Below are 22,676 nucleotides of genomic sequence, written 5' to 3'. Positions count from 1 at the left end.
TCACAGAAAATTGTTAATGACATTCATTTCTTTATTCGATAATCAGTGCAAATCATCATCCCTCGAAGGGCAATTGAAACGGCAGCATCAATATTTCGAGTTTGCTCCAATCGAAATTCGATGCCCCCGACTGCAGCATCGAGTAGCCAAAGGGCCCACGCGGCAGACAACGGCCGTTACGAGGGACACTTTACGTAAGTTCTCATGCTGTTCCTCCCTCAAACTCCCAAAGAAGAAACAAAACACGCGTTGTACTGTGTCATGAATCTCTCTCTGTCTTTCTCCCTTTCCCCCTCCGTGCGACCGTCGCGCACCGCGACCGCCGAGGAGACGGGGGCGCTGCAAACGCCAACGATTCCTTTTCTTTTTTTTTTTTTTTGACTCGGTTTTCGGTTCGTTCGCCAGTTGTCCGTAGCGTTGGTGTCGCGGCCCTTTGCCTGCGTCCGGATGCTAGCGCAAGACGCCTGCGCCGATAATGTTGGCGTTTCGGACTGCTCCACTTGCAAGCCCACACGGTGATCGAATCTCAGGTAAAATAACCGACGCTGCGGTCGTCGTAACGCGCTTTCCGGGCTCTGCGGCGTCGTGTCCGAGGCGCTGGCGCCTGCGGTTTTTTTAGGGGTCGACCCCGACGATCGTTTGCGCCGATAAACCGCCGCGCCGAGCGTAGGGAGGATCTAACCGCGGTTTTGTTCTTTATCCCCTCCCTTCCCCGAACGAGGGATACATAACGAAAGCGGATAAACAGAACGAAGACGAGCGCGTTTAGGGAGCGCGATCGCAATCAGCCGGTTCGTCCAGCAGCGATGGAGATTCAGAGCGGCGCGAGTTCTCTCCGCTTGGTTGAGGGCTCGTGGAGTTGTAACTCGGGGCGTGCGGTTGTGAACGGACGGGGTGTAGCGGATGTTACGCTTGTCGCGTGAATGCGTCGGCTCGCTCGCCCTGAGTGTGCCTGCGAGTGAGTAACCTTCGTTTTCCGGGCTTTGCGCGACACGACGGGAAAAAAAAAAAATGAGGTTAGACTTGTCGCTGTGCCCAGTTTGCTCCGTGCCTGAGGTCGTTGGGGCTTGCGGTGCTAGTGTGTCGCCTTGAAGCCGTTTTTGTTTTTTCTTGACAATTTTTGTGTGTTGTGTGGGCGACTTGAGCACTGCACCGTGGGGTACGTAGGTTTGAAATCGTGCGTGCATACTACTTTTTTTTTTTCCCCTTTTGGTTTTCGACGTGATACGTTTCGAGTTTGCGTATTCGTTATCCTGTTTTGAAGACGTTGGTAGTTGGTTTGCACAGCAGCTTTCGAACATCCTTCGTGAAATCGAACTCTTTATGTTTACCTCGCCAGTTGTCAATGTTTGTGGCACTCGAACTTCCATCAGCAACCCGGATTTGAAGAAAAAATATAAAGAAAAGGAACAACCTAGCATTTAAATTCCACGCATGGGTCTAGGTTAGGCTGAGACAAATTAATTGTTTGAGGTAGTGGGTGTAGAATGCTCATCTTTTCAATCGTAAACTTTCTGAGCTGACAGAAGGATTGCTGGCGTTAACACCGCTAGCAAAGTAACTCTTCTTCGCCACTAGTGTTTGTTCCACCTACATTGCCTCGATGATCATGCAAGAGAGTTTATGTCTACCAGCATGCCATGCACATTTTGGCTAATACTCTAGTCATGTGCGAGGCAGGAAGTTTGTGTAACTGGAGCAAACACTGCGATGTTTACACGACAGGCAGCGATCTTGAGCTCGACGCAGTGATATAAAGGTACGCCGGGGGAGTGTACAGATCGAGATTGTTGTTTGAGCCGTAAAAAAAGATCCAGAGCGCAGGCGGATGGGGCAGCGCATTGAAATCGCTTCTCGGCCAGAAGGCATCTGGCAGTTTTATTGGCGCCTTCTGTTGAACCGTAAATATAAAAATGAGAAAAAATTATATTTACGGTCGTCCCTTTGTAGCACCGTTGGACCCCCTTGGGACCGGAACCGTTTCATGAAACACTGGTGCCTTGTACAGCGTCGCCGACGAGAGAAGAGTTTAAAGGATTTGTGACGCACATCGAGCTGCAGCGATAATAAATGGGGCGGGGTTATTTACAACCCCGTACGAAAGGATCTGTGCTCGGGGGGATCAAAAGGTGCTCTGTCTGTAATCTCTCAACTGTTACTGTGTTCCGATTTGTCTTACCATTGCTATTCCAGTGCGACACGTGAAGCTACTTCAAGAATGGTCTGTGAGATGTAGTTTGCACTGCTGTCTGCCTTATATTTATAGCTGTTCTGATTGTCTTTTTAGTTCATTCTATTGTTGTAAATCTTATTTTTTTCTTAGAGGATTTACAACAGGTGTGGCATACTCATTAGGCTAATACTTAGAACAAACTACATCTCAGTGGCACTGAAACCAGAAACTCCTGCGTATAATTCATGCTTTATGTCTAACGACTAGAGAATTTAGCTCTGTATCCATGCCAGTTAACATTGCATTGCTTTGGCCTTTGCTTCACAGAGAAAGTTGCTACAATGGTCAACTTGTTGCATTATAACAGTGAATGAGGACCTCATATCTGAAGAGAGAACTAGTCCTGCACTGTATAAATGTTGCCTTTTGTTACAAGGGACGGGCACCGATTCGACTAGAATAGTTGGGCATTGCATACGCCCGATAAGGACTCTCTGCTTTTCTTTAATGCAGGAAACACCCAGGATGAGCAACAAAGATAACCCGGACCAGCCACCGGACGTCCAATCAGGACAGAGGAACCATGGGGAAGCGAGGTGCAAATGTCCTCCCACAGAAGCCAAATCAAAGACGGATCCGACACACGAGAGGACTGATGCTGCGCCGAGGCCACCCGCCACACCCCAGGGCCCTCCCAAAAAGCAAGAAAACGTTCCTCCAAATTCAAACGAAACCAAAGCTTCAGAATCGACGGCGCTGTCGAGTTCTGCCAGACCCCTCACCACCCGTCCCGCGAGGCACAGCGCTCCGACTTTCTCCAAGCCGGCCAGCGAAGCGTGCATCAACCTGCGCCGGTCCAACAGCGACAAGCCCAGTCCGTACACCCTGGCACCGAGGGTAGCAGAAGGACGGAGCATCAGCGTCCCTCCGTCTCCGACGCCGGACCAGAAATTCAAGAAGCACGAGTATGGGTCCAATAATGGAGTGGCTCAGTCGGCATCGAGTTGCTCCGACCTCTCGCTCGGGTCCGAGTCCGTGCACCGAACCGTTTGCGCGGGTCTTGTCCCCTTGTCCGTCTGCTTGGACACAAAGCACAAGGCCCCCCCCAAGGTGCGCTCGGCGGTTAAGTCGGAGAACATCGGCTTGAAGCCAAACGGCGCTTCCGGCGATCACCACGACAAGGAATCTTCCGGCGTGAAGGGACGACCTCCGACACCTCCCTCGTGCTTTCCCAGAGTCGATAGGTCCGAAAGAGATCCGTCGAATCGTGAGGACCGCCTCGCAACGTCGGAATACCATGAGCCTCCGTCGCCGGAAGTTCGTGTCGTGATGCCGTCAGCTGCGGATCAGGAGCTTCCGTTGTCCTCGAGGCTCGAGCTGTGTGTGGTCAGTTCGTCGGTGAACAGCATAACGTGCTCATCGGACTCTGATTCCCATGAGAGTGCCAAGGGGGGATTTGGCCTCACGGACTCGGATTCCGCACTGAGGGTGCAGTTTGCGACGTCGGGGGTGCGGGACCGGAGGGACAGTGCCAGCTGCCTGTCTCTGATCCACGGTCAGATGATACCCAAGTCGGTGTCCTTTCACAGTGGTACCAGTCTACCGGCTGAGCGCAAGATTTGCAGTGGTATGTTTCGTCTTTTTCTCATTTGTTGTTAATGACCGTTAAAAAAGGCAGAACTAAGTGTCCAGGACTACTTTACTTAAATCATGCGAAGTTTTATAATGGGTGGAAACTGAGGGAGAAGAGTAGATGATAGTGGCGTGGGGACGTTGGAGCACCGAGCTCTGGCTGGAACGTTTAGTGGGTAGACTCAAAGCTTGCTGCCTCTGTCTATACTCACAGTTTGAATATGTTTGTGCAGCGAGTACAGACAGAGGTGGCTAGCTTTGCGTCTACTCTTCGTTTCAGCTGAAGTCCAGACGCTGCCGATGCTACAAGCGCAAGCTCCGGGCTTTCAGCATCCCTGCCAAGCACGCGCGCTCGTGCGGTGCGAGCACTGTTCAGGGCTGCATGCTCACGCTTTTAACATTGGCTGCGTATGGACTTAAGCTGAAAGTATACCTCTGGTTCCTGCAAGATTTCTTTGACCCACCGTTGTTTGCAACTGGGGACCTCTTTTAAGACTCATTTGCAATCCTGGGTAATGGGATTTGATAAGCAACCTTCATCAAGGAGCTTGGTGCTATCTTGCCAGCGTGGCCATAAATCCACACTGACAGGATTGCACGAAGTTGTGGCATAAGCTTGCAACGGCAGCAATTACAAATTGCCATCCATATATGACATGTAGCAAGATCATAGATATAGAATCGGTAGGGACGCTGCCCGAGATAAAGGCACAATAATGTTTTCATCCATTATCTGGCACGTGTCCACATCTACCTGCAGCTCGATAGGGGAAGGCCTTTAGTGATGATAAAGGTTAGATCGTTGCGAAGCATTTTGAGACACATGTGACACTGCTCATTAGGAAATAATGGGGCTTTTTTTTTGAAAGTTGCTGTATTGTGAAACCCTTTAGCATATCTGCTGAACAGGTGGAGGCTTCTGAACGCCTACAACATTTTCCTTTAGATAGTAGAGTAAACCTTTCTTACGTAATCCTTTCTTACGAGTTGGTTCATCATGAAAAAGGCAAAATAGCATGCAAAGAGTGAAGGTGGAAGATGGATGAATAAATAGGACAGGTGCTTGCCTGTTCCGTTCTTTATTTTCTGTCGATTCTTTTGAGTGCTGTTTTGTTATGTGAAGAGTAAGGGAACAAATTTCATAATAAGTTTGGCTGAATTTAAACAGCAAAGTTTTTGGGTGCAAAGAAACAATGCTAGTGTCTTAGAATATGACTTTTTCTGTGCTGAAATACTGGGTCCAGTGCTGCCTATCTTCATTCTTACTTTTTTAACCTTTTGTCTGGAGTTTTAATCATAATGAAAAGGATCATGTCAAAAATTTCTCGACAGCATTTGAAGTTGAGGATCAGGACTTGTTCTCGTCGTCTGTCGGACTATGGGAGTATCTGCGTCGGGCAATGGGACTATCTGCACATTTCTTCGAACAGTGTTTTGTATGGGACGAGTCCTCAAAAATATCTGAAGCGGTTTACCGGGCTCAGCACCGGTGCTTACTCCAGTGGTATGTATGCAGGGCTTGTCGCGTCTGCACATGTAAAAGGATTATGGTCAGAAAGAGTGGCTGTCATTCTTTTATGTTGAGTGCTAACTCCTCTTTGCCTTTATTCAATTCACCCCTAAGCTGACAGTGCAGTGGGAGATACATCTTATTTGGACGAGTCGTACTGGGTCAGGCAACGAAAGGGCGATGGTTGGTTGGTTGGACAGGTGCCGAACTCCCGCCGTACTGTCAGCTTACGGGTAAACAAAGTGTAGCGCAGGCATTGGTGCTACCAAGTTTGTACAATTCATACTGTCGCGAGAATACCACTAAATAGGCCACGCTTCAGAGGCCACGCATCAAATGATATTATCTGAGCTTCCCGACGCCACATCAGAAGCTCGGGAAGTTGCACTTTTCGATCGTAACGATAGGAAAATAGTGTTCGCTCTGCTCGAAGCGTCAAATGGTGGTGCCCACGAAACAATATCGGGGGATGAGGTGCCGACACTCGAAGCATAGCTTATTCAGCGGCCGTAGGAATAAGTTATGATACTTTCCTCGCCTGAATATATTTTTTTTTTCCCTCGGCAATAACTTTTTCGGTTTTTGGTGCAGTAGCAGTGTCAGTTCCGTCAGACTGTTAGTTTATTCTTTTTACCTGCTCCCGCATCATTTTTGCATTCGCCTCGCGGCTTGTTGTCAGGCCCGTGCAGTCTTTTTTCTCTTCCGAAGTCACAGCAAGGGTGATACCGTATTCTCCGAACTACGGTCTGCGCCCGGCGTGGGATTTCAAAAAACTAATTTTGACGGAAAAAACCTTTTTGTCATAGACAGTGTGCACCCGGTGCCTAGTTATACATTATCCTCTCTTAGCACTTGGTTTGCACCTACAGTAAAACCTCGTTATAACAAAACTAATGGATATAACAAAGCAATTATAATTCCCCTTGCTTGCTAATAGTGGGAAGAAATGGACATTGGCTATAACAAACTAATGGTTATAACGAAATAATTACGACCGCTCCTTCAACTTTGTTATAACGAGGTTTTACTGTAAATTCTCATTTACGACACACCTTAAAAACATTCCCGCTTTATTAGCTCACAAAGACGCTCGTATCATACAAAAATCATGATTAACGTAACTCGTAATTCACAGAAATTACGACGTCTCGTCATAATGAAAGACTTATAAAAAAAAAAATTTTCTTGTATAGTCCACACCTGCAAATAATCCGGACAATGTAAAATTTACACTTTTAAATGCGAACAGTACCGGAAAGCACGGTACATGGAATGTTGAGCTTTTTGGTTAGCTTAGCAGGGTATAGGTGAACAAAAGAAATGCACAGAAGCAGAGTTAGAACAGTGCTCGTCGGTACAGTGTGTAGCAGCAGAGATGACCCCGAATGTTTGGTCGTGCGTTCTGATTGGGTTCTGAGGAGTCATTTCCGACATGTCGCGTGTGCGCAGCCCATGACTGCCTCCAGTTCATGATCACGGGAAGTAGCCTGCTCAAGGTCAGGGCAAGCTCTCGTCAGTACCGGCGCTACTTCACGCTCGAAGAAGATCTGTCGGCCATTAAGTGGGTGCCGTCTTCCAAAAAGTCCAACAAGGCCCGACGTGAGTGAAAGATCTCCATTCTCACTGCCAAAGTGTTGTACCCAAATATTTGCCTCTGTCCTAACTGCCCATGTATGCTATCCTGCAGAATTTCAGAGCGTTTAATTTTGCCGATCGAAATCGCTTCTGGGTTGTTTGGGAGAAAAGTTCTGCGAGATGTATACTACTGCGTTCAATACGAGCTCTAGTGGTCCTTCGTGCTCCTTTGGCCGCCTGCCAGTTTTCGAGAGAGCCGTGGCCCAAACTGGGAGTGGGATGCGAATCTGAGGTTTCACACTTCGGTCTATTTGACATATCGAGAGTTAATAGCACTTCTGGGGACTGCAGACGCAGAAAAAGGCCATATTGCGCATGTTTCGATCGGGATAGTACACGACGGGGATAAACGACTGAAAAATGCAGACGAGGCAAATGACACTAATGCGGTGGGACACTGCTGCACTACAGCGGTGCCCTGTCATGTTTGAGCCTTTTTTTTCTCTGCAATTCTTTTTAACTGTTTATCTTTCTCAAGTATTTGTCGACTGGCCCAATTTGCCTTAGTTCTGTGAAATATCAAATAGTATGCATTTCCATTCACATATCGCCATGTAAACGCAGACGACCGACGAATCATATCCATAATAACCAGCGACGAGGGCAATAAGAAAGACTAGCTGTAAGATACCGTGAAATCCGGAGAGATAGCCCACCTAAAATCAAGAGCAAATCGGTTGAAAATATGGAGTGAGCTCATTTTCGGTGTACAAGCAAGAAAAGTAAAAGAAATGCTATTTGTAGGATATGTTTCTCTTCCAAGCTTATTATGGTGACTAGAGGCAACAAAGCAAAGATGACTGTACTTCCCAGTTAGCAACGTTTGCTTATATACTGTCATAGCTAACTAGCCACATTTAAGCCAAGTACATCATTGATCGCAACACTACAATTACTTGGAGTGGGCTATCTTTTGGTGTTTAAAACAATATAAAAAATCAAGTCAAATATAGGGGTGCTTGCTATTTTTCTAGGGTGGGGCATCTCTCGGGATTTCACGGTGCTTGTCTGCTGAGGGTAAACTGAATCGAGACTTATACACCGTCTCGATTCGGTTTCGGCGTTGGTCAAACTAGCTGATGTCCTAAAGGCTGGATCACACGTTTGCGCTTGAGAGTACGGGGAGAGGATACGCTGGCACCATCCACCAGGAAGCCCTGGAACTTTTCCCACCTACCTACATATTTTATTCAACATTCTTTTACCATATGCTTGAAGTAATTCTAACAATGTTACATAGATGGGGCACAAATTTCATCTTGAAAATACTCCAAAAAACTTCAGTCTGATTCCGCACGGATAGGAAGAGTTCCAGGGCTGCCCGATAGATGGCTCTGGAGTGTCAATGTGTTTTCTGGTCGTGGTGGGTGCAAGAAAACGCAGTGCACTAGGGGGCACTTGAATGCGAATTTGTGAACCAGCCTTTGCAGGGTGCCAGTGTGATGTCGGAGGTTTTTTGCGAGGCGGTCTGGCACGAGTCCGACCGACGTCTCCGATTTCAGTGTCGATACGCTCGATCCGCGAGATCCGGATCGGGAAGAGCACAGACGTTCTGCGTGACAAGGAAGTGGCTGGAAGTTACTCCGAGGACTGCGTGTTCTCCGTTGTTTACGGAGAAAATTTCGAGTCACTGGACCTTGTGGCGTCGACGCCGGACGAGGCCAACTTCTGGGTGACCGGACTCAACATGCTCATCGCCGCGAATCGATGTGAGTGATCGGCCGTTTGTTAGGCCTTGACTTCAGAAGCCAGATAGTATGATGTATCCGACATTGTTTATGGTGTCAGATGAATCATAGCTGACACCGTACACTGCATATACAATACTTTGCAGCTGGTATCTGGTAGTTTACATGGTACATCACAGTTGGTATCTGGCATGTATGGTGTCTGATACATTGTAGCTGGTATGTGGTAACATTCTCCATATATCATGGCTGGCATTTGTTATTATGTGTGGTGTCGGATACACCGTAGCTGACACCATATACAATACATTGTATCTGGTACTATGTATGTCACATCATAGGTGACACTGCACATGTTTTTATATTTTTTTTTATAGACTCTTTTTATGTCAAACACCACCAGGTGGTGCACCAGTTTTTGACGTCCTAAAGAACTTCCGATTAAAAAAAAAAGAATGCACAAACGTCACCCTAACACAGCTGCTTGACACCGCACATGGTTCGTCATAGCTGGTATCAGATACCATATGCAATACATCATAGCTGATATATGACATCATGTATGGTGTCGGAGATCATTCAAGTGTAATGCTGAAGAATATCACTTATGGAGCCGCAATTTACTTTCTAAACCAGCCATCCCTGATGACGCTAATGTTTACAGCGATGTCCTGTCAGTACCATAGTCACTAATGGTGCATAGGTGAAGGCTGGGTATGCGTCGTTGAATAGGGTGAATTCTACTCGCACTCTTGCCCTGTGCAGGTAAGTAGTATTACTTCCTTGAATAGGGCATTTTGTCATCTTGTGTGGCAACATTTCGCTGAACCTGGACTCTACTAAAGCTGGCTGCATTTTTGTCTCTGAGTGAAAAGCAATAAAGTGCTTATTAAATATGCTTCAATTGAAGGAGGAAACAAAATTCAAGCTGGAGTATGAAAATAATCAAAGTGTACCTGCAAAAATTTTGATGATTTTACTTGCATATTGGTAGCATGTAAGCCTAACTGAAACAAGGCCCCGCAGGCATTTTTCAGTTTGGGGCACAGACAGCTTAGTATGTCTCATGTGTTTTTTTTTTTTTTTTCTATTTACTTCTAAAGCCAACATAACTATGAAGCCTAATTTTGGAGTGCTAACAGTTGTTTGGAGAATCTAAAGAAATACGTGGTGAACGATCTCGAAGAAAATCATGTTTGTGAAAGGAATATTTTTTTCTCCCTCTTTCAAAGGAACGAGCCCTTCACTTATTTTGTTTTGGTGATAGAGCCGCTTGCAGCTTCATGTTGTCATCTTTCATTCGATAGTTCAAATCAACAAGCGACAACAATAATTGCAGTTTACTTTGGGAATGATGGAGAAAAGAATTTCTTCGTGACGCGCCTTTCGAATTTACGGAAGCGTTTACACCCAATGAAAACTTACTGCCTACGCTTGGAGCCGTGTTTCTGGCACATCGCAAATTCAGGCACGCTTGCACCGTTCTTTAGGATCAGGTGCACACCCTTCCTTTTGGAAGGTTCTCAACTTTTGGCCTCGTTTCCTCAGAAAAAGTAGTGGGACGACCTTCCATCGGGAAGGAGCAAGAAACAAAAGGAGGCAGTGACATTTGTTTGAGGGACGACCCTCTTGTTTTGTGTGTCTGGTTGTTGTTTTGAAACACCAAGGTCATCAACGTGTTGTTTCTTCGCCTGACTTTGGTTTCGTAACGGATTGCTCTTCCCTTTGAGTCAAGTGGAAAAGAGTTATTACTTCTGTGCGGGTTTTGAGTTCTTTATCGTTCTTGACATTGCCCAAACCTTCTTGTCTTTTGCATTATTATTATTTATTTAAGGCATACTTGTGGCATTTTGAATAGGCTCCTGCAGGTATGGGATGCAAAGCTGCAAAGAATATCCTAAGAAATAAGTAGAAAGGCAAAGACATTTCGTTCGCTATTTCATACTCAAATAAAGGGGCCCATTAAAAAAAAAACACAAAGAGGGAACGATGTAATTACATTGTAACCACTGACAACCATCAGTTTGGTCATTATATTGCATTGTCTCAATCACGGGAGGTACCGTATCTACAAAATAAAATGAAACTCCAGATACCAAATGGCATTTATTTATTACATAGTGCAGACCTTGAAATTTAGAATTCCATTTGTTGATTGGTTTGCACATGGTGCAAATCTTGTTGTCAGTAGCATTAAAAAAAAAAAAAAAAATTGTAGGTAATGAAGGTGAGCCAATCGTTTCTACAAGAAAATTTAGTTTGCTTAAAATTGTCTCTTTTTTTTATTATAATAATAATAATAATAATAAATATTTATTTTCAAGTGGCCAAAAACAACCAACAGGTCTTTTCTTTGGTACACATAATAAGTGAGGAATTAAAATAACAGAGACATGGCAGAAATACACAAACGTTACAAATTGGCAACAAGTACTTTTATTTTCATCGCGAACACCCGAGAGTCGCTAAATATATCCACTTCAGCATTGTTGATGCGGTTAAAAAGCAGTTAGCAGCGTGATAAAGGCGAGAGATCACAGACAGTATTAATGTAAAAAGAACAACGATTTCTAGTGGGTCGGGAGGGAACGTGTAAATTAACATCACTTAAAAGTGAGCCACAATCAGATACACCGTTTACTAACTTATGAAAAAAGACAAAGTCACGTTCCGCTTTTCTATCGGACAAGTTTGTCAACGAAACTTTTTTAAGAAGAAATTCATAATCAAAATAGAAGCGACGATGAGAGTATCGATCATGCACAATGCATATTAACCTCTTCTGTACATATTCAATGTTCAATGCCTGAGTTTTATTTAACGCATTCCAAGCTACTGAAGCAAATTCAAGTCTAGATCTGACTAAGGCACAAAATAACCGAGCCAAGGAACCCGGCTTCCTTGGCTTGGCTATTAAAGTGCTTCGTAATACGAGATATAACACCAAGCATTCTTGTTACACTGCCAACGACAAGTGACACATGGGCAGTAAGCGTTAGAACATTATCAAGGTATACGCCAAGGTCTTTTATAACAGAAAGACATAATCGCAGTCTATTATGGTGTGACGCCTTGAGAAAGATACGACTTTTGTTTTCAATGGATTCAGAGATAAGTTATTTGCTGTACACCAAATAGCAATCTGTGAAACATCATGCTGTAGAGCGTTGCAGTTGATAGAAGAGTGAATATTCATAAAAAGCTTGATGCCATCGGCAAACAACAAAATTTGAGCGTTATCAACTTATGACGGCAAGTCGTTGATGAATATCAAGAACAACAACGGGCCAAGGGTGGAGCCTTGAGGGACACCAGATGTGGAAAAGAAGTGGTCGGAATGACTTATCTACCCAAACTGTGTTCCGTCGATATGATAAATAACTACGGAACCAGTTACATAGCTCTGGGCCACAACCATATGACAATAATTTGTGTAACAGCAATTCATGGTTTACTTTATCAAAGGCTTTAGGCATGTCAAAAAAGATACAATCAACTTGTCCTCTGTTTGTAACAATAGGGGCAGAGTAATTTAAAATAGAGCAAAGATTTGTTTCAACCGAACGTCCCTTCAAGAAACCATGCTGACACTCTACAAACTTATGCCGAAAATAAAAAAGAATCCGGGAATACATAAGCCGTTCAAAAACTTTAGAAAGTCCAGATAGCAAAGATATTGGGCGGTAGTTGCTTTTCACAGAGCTGTCACCTTTTTTCAAAACTGGTACAACAACTGCTTTTTTCCAAAGGGAGGGAAAAACACCAGAAATAAGAGAGAGAGGTTGAAGATGTGCAACAAAATAGGTTTAAATAATTCACTACATTCCTTAATAATAAAGGATGGAATAGAGTCAGCTCCTATAGATAGCTTCGGTTTTAATTTTTTTATTGCTTCCGCAATTTCAACGGCATCTACTCTAATACCAGACAAGAAATCATGGCAGTTGGTTTTTATTTCTTGCGACTGAGTGCTTTGCGGACAGGTTGAATAACAACTGCTGAAGTAATCAGCAAAAATATTGGCAACTTCTGTAGGTGAAGATACATAGTTAGCGTTGTTATCTGTGTGCAGGCAAAGACCTTGGTTTAAGTTTAAGTTAATGGGGATGAGATTTTGAATACAATCAAATCTTTTACAGGGGGTGGGAGGGCACACCACAATCTTGGTTTGTGCAATATGTGAAGGCTGCAGATTTTCCGGAGTTTATTTATGGGAAAGTATCCACGAATGCTTTTCCTGTGTTTCTTTACTTTCCAAACACTGGCATATTTTAGCGAGTTACCTATCACAAACGCTAAAGACCGCCATTATCGGTGAACTAAATTCCCATCAAACACAAAGGACTCAAAACAAAGGTAAAATTTTATCGACAACATTTTACGGTAGCATGTTTTAGATGCTTGCATACTTTCAAATATTTGCAGCTGTTCCTGCACATTTCTTTCTGTTTATGATGCACATTTTGGAGAGCATCATTTGAAGGTACAATGGGGTAGGCACCACTAATAAGAATGGAGTTCCAGTTCTGGAACTATAAAATGAAAGAAGCATGCATTGAAAAGAAACTACTTCTACTCGTCAAGATGAGATATTTTTTTAGGTTGCACGGAAGGGAGTTTTCTGCACACAATGAAGTGAATGAAGTCGTAGCTGCAACAATGAAAGTGATGTGACATAACAGTCTTTGACATTTATATAAATAGTTTCTAAACATTCTAACCAATATATATTTAATGTGATGGGTGCTACTTGGGAAAGGAAAAATGATTGCCTCTAGGTTTACCAAACTCTGGACTGTTAACAGGGTTCATGGTAACGAGACATGACTATAGTACATTTGTTGATTTGAAACCTCCGTGGGCGCATCAAATCAATGTTTTGTGGCAAAACGTCAACTGCTGATGGTGAAGAAATTCAGAGGGAGGCAATAATGGGTACTAAGACAAGCTAGGGATGCTTATCACCTTGAGCCTGAGTCTGCAATATAAACTGGGGACAATCACAAAACAAGCAATGGTTTATGGTCATCTTCCATATCTGGCAAGGCCTCAGACTCATCAGACTCAGCATCTCGGAAATCAGGGTTGTAGAGAATTAGCATACCGATAATTCAGTTGTAAACTTAGAAAATATAGACACAAAACGTGATGCTTTTTTTAAGCTTTACATATTTTTTTTTAACAAGACAGTGGAAGGTACACTAATGCGGTTTGTGTGGGTGAGTTATACTGCCAGGGAGACATAAACTAAGGGGCTGATAGCCACAATAAGCCAAATAATTAACTAAAATCTGGTAAATAACTCTTTAATTAGTGAAATTAAACAAATTCTTCCAATTAGAAACTTGCTGTGCAGCCATCATCGAAAACCAACAAATCAGCAAATTGCGGAAAGATTCAAAGTGTGTGAACAGTGTGGTTGTGCGCTAAAGTTTATCCTCTCGCAACAGGTGCAAGGCTGGAGGTGTGAAAACGTGGTGATAACTCAATGGTGTTATCATCATTGTTTTTGCATTTTCAGCCTTGCACCTGTTGCAATAGTGGTAACTTTAGTGCTCAAAATCTTTATAAGGTTTACTGATTTAGTGCCTTTTGACAGTGCTTGGCAAGTTTTTAATTTGGACCACTCATGGTTTTTCGCTAATTGAAAGGTTCATTAACTGACATTAGTTAATTATCCTACTTATCGTAACAATTAACCCGCTATATTGTATCCTCCTGGCTGTATAACTCACCTGTACATGCCGGATTAGTGTCGCTTTTATGTGTTTTTTTTAAACGAATTTGTAATGACTTAAAAAACAAAAACCCTGTATATTAAGAATGTAACACCCGTGTTTCAAAATAGACACAGTAGGGGGTTGGCCGCCCTCTCGTCCGCGCCAATAAAGGTGTGAATTTTTTTTCCGCGCACATTGTCGCTGACTTGTCCCGATGTTGCCGTTTCTTGCAGCTCCCGACAACATGGACGAGCGGCAGAGGATGAGAGAAAAGTATCCTTAGCAATATAATGCCAACAGAGTGGTTTTTTCTTTCTTTTTTTACGGTTGCCCGCTTTCCGTCGCGTCTGCCTCCTTGCAGAGGTTGCGTGGCGGGCAGGGGGGGGGGAAGGGTCGCAATTATGGCGGTGCAATTTGCTCCCCGGCCAATTCTAAAAGCGGGCACGGCACCCCCGCCGGCTCCTGATTGGGCGGAGGGGGGGCGGTCGTGCGTCACATTCACACCCTTCCTTCATGCAACTTACACGTGCCGCCCCGGAATCGTAGCAGGACGTGAAGCCTTTATGGCCGGGTGGGGGGGGGTTTGGACACTCCTCCTTCCCCCTCGTGTTTATCTGGGGGCTCATCGTCGTGATTGCACGGTTATCTCGGTCGATTTTGACGGCGGCGGTATTTGTTGCTTGCGACAAGGAAGATTAGGACACTTGGTTTTTTGTGGTTTTCGCGAGGATGTAGACCGTGTGGTTTTTGGCTAGTTAAAGAGGAATCGGTACTAACCGGAGCGGTGAAAGTTGCTCTTTGAAGGTTGTTAAGTTAGATTTACTTGAGCAGGAATCGAATCGAGTTAGAAATGCGGTTATGTGCTCATGTTTACAAATTAATCTAGTTTTCAACTGGTTGAGGGTGAATTGGTACTAACCGGAGCAGTGAAAGTTGTTCTTTGAAGGTCATTAAGCTAGGTTTTCTCGAGTTAGAATCTAATTGAGTGAGAAATACAGGTATGCATACTTATAAGTTCATCTTATTTCAGTTGATTGGAGAACTACCTAAGTTGCTTTAAAATTACTCGTGGAGTATATTAGGTAGATTCTGCTTTTTGACTTGGCACATTGGGCACAATTCGTTTTGAGGTAGGTACATGAACGCATAGCATTCATCATTATAAATGTGTTGAGTTGTAAATTTTCTGTCATTTTATAGCAAGTAAATAAGGTGAAATTTGGGATTTCGGGTTTTCTGAGGCCCACGTCTCTATTTAACTGAAACCTCAGATTTGCCAAAGTCTCGCACTGACCAGGGTCGTAACCCCAACAGAAGCCTCGGACCAGTTAAAGTCTCAGATAGGCCGAAGCTTCAATCCGCCTGAAAAGTCTCAGTGTTGAAAATCTTAAATTACACCTGAAACACAAGCGAGCCGGTGGTCATCTATTCTTGAGGGGTGCCCAAGACTTTACAACGCATGAAACAAACTCGTCAGTTTGCAAGTTTCCCCAAGAAGTCGGCGATTCGCCTGTGTCCGGTTCGTCCGGTAGGAACAGTCATTTAGAGTAAAGGCACATTGTAGTGTGGAACCCTTGACTCGCTTCATTCAAGATGGCTGCAGGAGATGTTTGAAAAGGCCGACACTGAGCGCAAGGGTCTTCTCGACGAAGTGGAGACCATCGCATTGGTGCAGAAGCTCAACAGACAGCTGAGCACGGTGCGACTCAAGCAGAAGATTATGGTAATCGGTGCACACTCGTTTATTGTTGTTGTGTATGTGTCGGTGCAGGAGCATTATACTCGTGGACTGCGTTGGTACAACTTCGGAACTCTGGTATACTGGGCAGCTGTGAACTTAACATTCATTATCTCACAGGAACTTGTTTCATGTCTTGCAAGTGCACGAAAATGAGAAAATAAAGGGTAAAACGATTAAGTATGAATGTAAACTGAAGTCTCCTTTTTATTTTGTGTTCTCAGTTGTTAAATAACTGCATAACGATGCACAGATTTTGAACAGCAGATAAACGAGCGACACCTTGTTGGACTGGTTGCAAGTGCGTGCAGGACAGTCCTGTTGAGCTCCTCATTTGCAATTACATGTTTTAATATTTACTTATTAGTGTATTTTTATATGGATGGTACTGTGGCTCTTGGCTGAGAGCTGTGCTGGGAACGGTACAGTTTTGGAAAATGGTCAAGGAGGGAATGTTAAGTGTATGAGTAAGACTATCAGTTAACAGAAGCTTGACTACTAGGTAATTTTAATGTGAATTTTAATCATGAGTCCTCTAGGAAAGCGTGAACATTTTAAACGGCGAACACAGAACACTTTTTTTTGTTTTCACAGCAAGCTATCTGCCTCAGCCACCGGAGCGATTTATGTGACAAATCTACTTTTTGCGACTTGCACAGCTTATTGTGCGTTAGTCATCATTGCAAAGCTTATGAGGCTGCTTCTGAACTCTGCTAACTTCTGCAGGTATTGGTGCTAACCTAGAGGCTGTTTGGCATGCAACAGACAGCTGCTACACAGAGCACAATTTTGTTGGCTTCTTCTGCAGGGGTTGCAGCGACGTCAGTATGCCAAGTGCCGATTGGCTCAGATTGGAAAGATAACAAGCGGACTCCTCAATGCTAGCTGCCTTGAGGTCTGCCCACTGTTCTTTCAGTCGTAGCCAATCAGAGCTCGGCATTCTGACGTCACTGCAACCCCTGCACAAGAAGCAGAAGAACTTGCACTTCGCACAGTCACCGACAGAATGAGAAAGGCAGGACATTTCCTTCGAATGGCCCTGCCTTTGGTATATGCTCATTTCCTTCTGCAGTGCTTTGCTGCGTCTGCGTGCTGGAGGCGACACAGCCGATGGACCTCCCTGCTGCTCTCATCTTGTCAATGTCGATAGCCACCGACTCGTAGTTTAAAAGGCCATCGTGCTGAATTTTCGGCGTCGCCTAACGAGGCAAACGGGGGACGCAGATTAGACTTAAGACGTGCGTCGGCATCTGGTCTAGACTTGTCTTCAACCTGGGAAAACTCGAGTCTCATCCGAGCACTTACCAAGCACGCGCATCGAATCCCTGCCACCACATTTGCCTCTTTAGGAGGCAGAAAATTCGACACTGTGGCTTTGTCATCCAGGTGGCGTTGCTGTAGTGTGTACTAGAGCCACGTCTGTAACATTGCGGACGACGTTGGCAGGAATTCGACATGGGCAAGACGGAGCAGGACCGAGGGAGGATAGACCGGTCTCAGTTCGTGAGTCTCTTCAAGGAACTGGCGACCAGGCCGGAAGTCTACTTCCTCATGGTCAGGTCGGTGCCCTCCCTGTGCCATTTTCCTCTTTCACGCTTGACTTGTCACTCCCGGGTAGTCCGCTCAGTTGCATCTTGCCTGTTTATTCCGGTGGGGGCGTCGTGTAAACAAAACTATGGCTGCGCTTTCAAAAGATCCCAGATGATCTAAACGAATCCTCAGTTCTTTGTTCATGCATGGAAGATGCCTTTTGTTGGTTTAGCATTTAAACTTTCATACTTTCATACATGATGTTTGTTGCAACCATGGCTAGTTGTCTGCACAGTTGTCTGCACTGCATAAAGCACATAAATCACATTGTGATGATCTGTTTTGCCCATAGCCTCTGATCCACTTTAAAGAAATGTGATCTCCACATGCACTTGTTTAGTTGGATTGGAATATCGCTTAATGACAGGCTGTTCATTTGTTCAGGTACTCTGGGAAGGACTACCTGACTGTGGAAGACCTCCAATTTTTTCTGGAAGGAGAGCAAGAGGTAGGTTTTAGTTTCAGTTTCTTTTGGTGGAAGTGGTAACTGTTTTTACAAAGTTATTTTTTCAATAAACTTTTCAATTGGCTGCTTTCTTGATGTTGTACTCTTTACGTCTGAAAAGGAAGTGCAGTGTCATTACCCCGAGGGATAGTCAGACAAAAACAAACAAAAAAGCTTGGAACTCTTGAGGAATTTTAGTTTTAATCAACCTGGAAAAGTCTGGGAATATTAAAGACTATAAAAATATGGTACAGACCCTAGTAGTAAAAAAAATTCTCTTGCTACATAAAAATATTGAAAGTAACCTGTTCGGAAAAAGAAAAATTGAAGAAAGGCAGTGTTTGGAGTTTGTTTTCTATAATAAAGCCTCTTTTTTTTTTTTTTTTTCTAGTTTGAAAACGTTGGTGTGGAGGATTGCTTGGACCTGATCAAGCGTTACGAGCCTTCGGAAGAGGCTCAGAGAAATGGGCAGATGCTCCTAGACGGTGAGTTGTGCTTGTCTGAACGAGAACATTATTCTCTACGGGACGTTCTCGTCTGGAGTATATGGACGTTCACAAAGTAGCACCTTAACTCTCAACCTTGTGCTTAGTGATGCTTGATAAGGTAACTGCTGTGCTCGTAAGGGAATGAAGCCAGCAATGAGGATTGGCCCAGTGAACCAGAACCTCAGTCCGAGTTCCGAGAAAATAACTTTTTGGAATAAATATGGAATGAGCATATTCAGTGGATTTTATTGAGAAGTAAAATGTTTGTTTGTGGCATTCAAGCTGTTTTGCATAATCAAGGAGGTAACTTTTTAGTGTTATCTGTACAACTTACCTTTGTGGCGTCAAGGGCATACTGTGGATGGGTTCAGCTGGCGTTGACATGTTTGAAGCGGAAACTAAACACGCTCGGTTGTTGTCAGACTTCATGCGGTATGGCTCTCTGAAGGCAGTCACTGTTTCTGTTTGTGGTGCGAGTTCAGCTGGCGTTGACATGTTTGAAGCAGAAACGAAACACGCTCGGTTGTTGTCAGACTTCACGTGGTGTGGCTGTCTGAAAGCAATCATTGTTTCTGTTTGTGATGTTTGACTAATGTTTTGCACCATTCTGCAGGATTCACATTGTTCCTACTGTCCGACGAGTGTGACCTAATGGACCAAGCGCACAGGGGCGTCTTCCAGAACATGGAGTACCCACTCTGCCAGTACTTCATCTCCACCTCGCACAACACGTGAGTCCCGCAGCTTGCCGACAGTAGTCGCTTTCTCGATTGTCCGATGTCATAAGTCAATCCAATCCCCTTTTGGATTGGATCGGATTCCACGTGGTACGGTAATCCAATCCATTCCTGTTTCGGATTGGATTCAATTTCGCCGGGCGAGAAAATCCAATTCATAATCCTATCTAATCCAATTTAGCTTTTTCAAGCCAGAACTGCAGGTGGTCTAGGTTCCAGAGAAAGATTAGCCTGGCTAGGTTAGGAATGGAACACATAAAGACATCACAAATTTGGTTGCACCTGTCAAGGTTGTTTTTTCACCTTCTGTCGAATGCAGAAGATGGGAGAAAAAAAAAAAAAGGTTATTAGGAAAAGCTTTTTATTTCTTGCAATGTTCCTTCGTCGTACGATTGCTTTCTTCGATGTTAAAATCGAGACATTCCATCTTTGTTTAAACTGTTCTTAGAAAATTCACATAATTTGAACACCGACAGTGCATTGCAATTCGAAATTTCGGATACTGTATGTGCAAATGTCTAGATGTGATTATTTGTTGAAATTACTGGTAGTATGACACGGTAGTAGTCTATAAGACAATTTTTTGTTATAAAAGCATTAAATATGGCAGTCTTTACGTTTTATCTATAATATAAATTCATATATGTGAAGCATATCTGGGGAATGTTAGTGCCTTTAATGAAGCGAGTTGATTCCATCATTTCAGATACTTAATGGAGGATCAGCTGAAGGGGCCATCGAGCGTGGAAGGTTATGCCCATGCGCTCAGTCAAGGATGCCGTGTAGTCAAAGGTAAGTGCTCCTTTGTTTTTACCTTGACCTCGAGTTGCTGGTAAAGCTTGAGTTCATTAGTTGCCATACAGAGAGTATGAGGTCGCACTGCAATTCCTTCGTTATGTTTGTCGACCAGTCGAATACTCTCCTCTTGGATGTCTCATGGCAATGTGTGCCAGCTGTACGATAAATCACGTCCACATACCCTAGTTTTTTGCACATAAGTCACGTTTCTTTTTAACAAAATTCCCGTCGTTGCGACTTATATGCCTTATTACCCTATTCACCCACGTAATGAACAAACTTTTTTCCCTGAAAAATTGTCAGACATTTGGAGGTTGCGTTCATTACGTGCGGTAAAATTTTTGCATTTACAGACCTTGCAAATGTCATATTAGGTTCTAATATGACACGGCAAGGTACCGTGGCACGTCTCCACCGACAGAGGTGCATCTACAGCTAATCGTGGGCGTGGCACAGTAACCATTCTTTATAAATCGCGAACCTTTTTAGGGCGCAGTGCCTTTTGCCGAAAGAAAAGCGCCCTACGAAGCTCACTCAGCAAGGAGAGCAATGTGACTATTCGTAGGCCTATCCACTTTCACGATTTTGCTGTCCTGAAGCGGACCACAGACGACGGCATGTTGGTTGACATCAGTGCATCCGATAGGCAAAGAACGTGCGAGGCTGGGCAATTCCTCGACCCAAGCTTCGTCAAGTGCGCGCGCCGCTCGGTTTCACGGTTGATCACTTCCGCAACTATGCATTTGCAGCCATTACGAGAGCGGCTTGGCTTGGCTTGACTTGGTGGGTTTGGTGGCTAGTTAAAGTTGGACACGATTTGAGACTTGTGGAGCTGAAAATTGGAGATGCGTTCATTACGCAAGGGAAAACAAAAAGTCCAAATATCGGTACCCGTTTTGTCGGGGGTGCGTTCATTGTTCGAGTAAATACAGCAGACAGTTTTAGTGGATCGTACACAAAGACTTAGCACACTGTATACTGAAACCGTCTATTTTTTGTGAGTATGGATCTCAAATGCACAAATTTGTTGCTGGTGTTGTATTCCTCCACCTCATCAGCTAAATTATTAAAACTGGCTCACACTCGTGCGCACACCGCCGTCACACCAGAGATATGCAGGCTTATTGATGCAGTTTTGTCGTGCCGACCATACAAATGTAGAAGTGTGACCTGTATACCAATATTTTTTTTTGGAACGGGTGTTCATTGGGGGTGCCACTTGTACAACGATGCAACAGTACGGAACTGCAAGTTTCCTTCCGTTTTCAAACGTCGTTTCCAGTGGACTGCTGGAACGGCACGAGCGGACCGGTGGTGTTTCACGGAAACACGCTGACCGGAAAAGTCCCGCTGGCCGACGTTCTGGACACCATCCGGGAATTCGCCTTCGCCGCTTCGGAGTGAGTGCCTCCTCGGCATTGTCTTAGTTTGGCGTCCCGTTTCGTCTGACACCAAAACACCGTAAAATGCTGGAGCGTCAGACTATAGTCCGTTGCAACCTAAGAACGAAGGGCGAGGGTAAGACGGGCTGGGGAGGAGGAAGCAGACGGAACGCTAGAGAAAAGAGAGTAAACCTCCTTCTCTCTTTAGCGTTCCGTCTGCTTCCTCCTCCCCGGCTTGTCTTACCCTCGCCCTTCGTTCTTAGGTTGCAACCGACTATAGTTGGCGATCAATCGACGAAATTCAAAAGGTGTCCCGTCTATTTCGCGCTGTTCTAACTGTCGACGCCAAAAGAATCATGCGACATTGGAGTCTTGAATCTCGGCGTGCCAAAAATGATAATTGGGCGTGGAGTTTACTTGGGTTTTGGTTTGCAGGGGATTATTCTTGTGATTGGGACGCAAAGTGTTTCTGTTGCACTATGCAGACAGTTTTGTTTTAATACTTTGTGTCTGAGTGGTGCGAGAAAATTGCAATTTTAAGGGGCAACACTGCTTCTAGAGCTTTTTTTACATAGCTTGTGATCCAATTCAAGTTAAATTTACATAGCTCATATGTCTTTACAATCTGACTACAATTATGTACTTGGTTTTGGTATAGTCTAATTAGTTTCCTTTATATTGAAAATTTCTTTTTCAAATGTTATGAGAATGGTCAAGACAAACTGAAATATTAAAATAAAATTAACTTATCTCGGCAAACTGAAATGTCTGTAGAATCCAGTAAGGTATAAATGAAAGCTCTAGGATGATGCATAGTGTTTTTATGACACTTTTGAATTTCCCCGTATCAAACTTATTTATTGCAGAAAGTATAGAAGGCATCTGAGAAATGTCTGGTGTTATATTTAACATAGTTATACCTTCTTGCATACCTCACACATATACCTACCACAGAAAGAAAAAATGAAAAAAGATTGGGTTACACAAGTGGAGATATGACTTCCATAAAATTCCAAAGTGTTGGGAATAACAACATAAATCAAGCACAAATCCATTTTACTATGTTCTAAGGCAGGGATTATCAAACTTTTTGGCCTCACGGAACCCCAGGAAGCCTCAAAAACTGCCGCGGAACCCCCC

The 22,676-nt window shown here is 44.1% G+C and overlaps 1 protein-coding gene across 1 annotated transcript in view; it reads left to right on the top strand.

Annotated features, from left to right (window-relative positions):
* Positions 1-482: 482 nt before the first annotated feature.
* The window catches only part of LOC115323589 (inactive phospholipase C-like protein 1), a gene marked incomplete at its 5' end in the record, with an annotated part of 42,926 nt that continues 20,732 nt past the window's right edge, over positions 483-22,676 (top strand). Inside the window, 12 exons of the mRNA XM_040208910.1 lie at positions 483-530; positions 2,687-3,800; positions 6,765-6,914; positions 8,453-8,659; positions 14,592-14,631; positions 15,952-16,081; positions 17,543-17,655; positions 18,071-18,134; positions 18,523-18,616; positions 19,233-19,350; positions 20,063-20,148; positions 21,437-21,554. Of these exons, the coding sequence (XP_040064844.1) occupies positions 483-530; positions 2,687-3,800; positions 6,765-6,914; positions 8,453-8,659; positions 14,592-14,631; positions 15,952-16,081; positions 17,543-17,655; positions 18,071-18,134; positions 18,523-18,616; positions 19,233-19,350; positions 20,063-20,148; positions 21,437-21,554 (2,282 nt within the window). The remainder of the gene's footprint in view (positions 531-2,686; positions 3,801-6,764; positions 6,915-8,452; positions 8,660-14,591; positions 14,632-15,951; positions 16,082-17,542; positions 17,656-18,070; positions 18,135-18,522; positions 18,617-19,232; positions 19,351-20,062; positions 20,149-21,436; positions 21,555-22,676) is intronic.

This window comes from Ixodes scapularis, unplaced genomic scaffold, assembly GCF_016920785.2.
Source record: "Ixodes scapularis isolate PalLabHiFi unplaced genomic scaffold, ASM1692078v2 PGA_scaffold12__126_contigs__length_90152505, whole genome shotgun sequence".
Lineage (NCBI taxonomy): Eukaryota > Metazoa > Arthropoda > Arachnida > Ixodida > Ixodidae > Ixodes > Ixodes scapularis.
The sequence above is the reverse complement of the archived record's forward strand: the minus strand, read 5'-3'. Positions and strand labels throughout refer to the sequence as shown.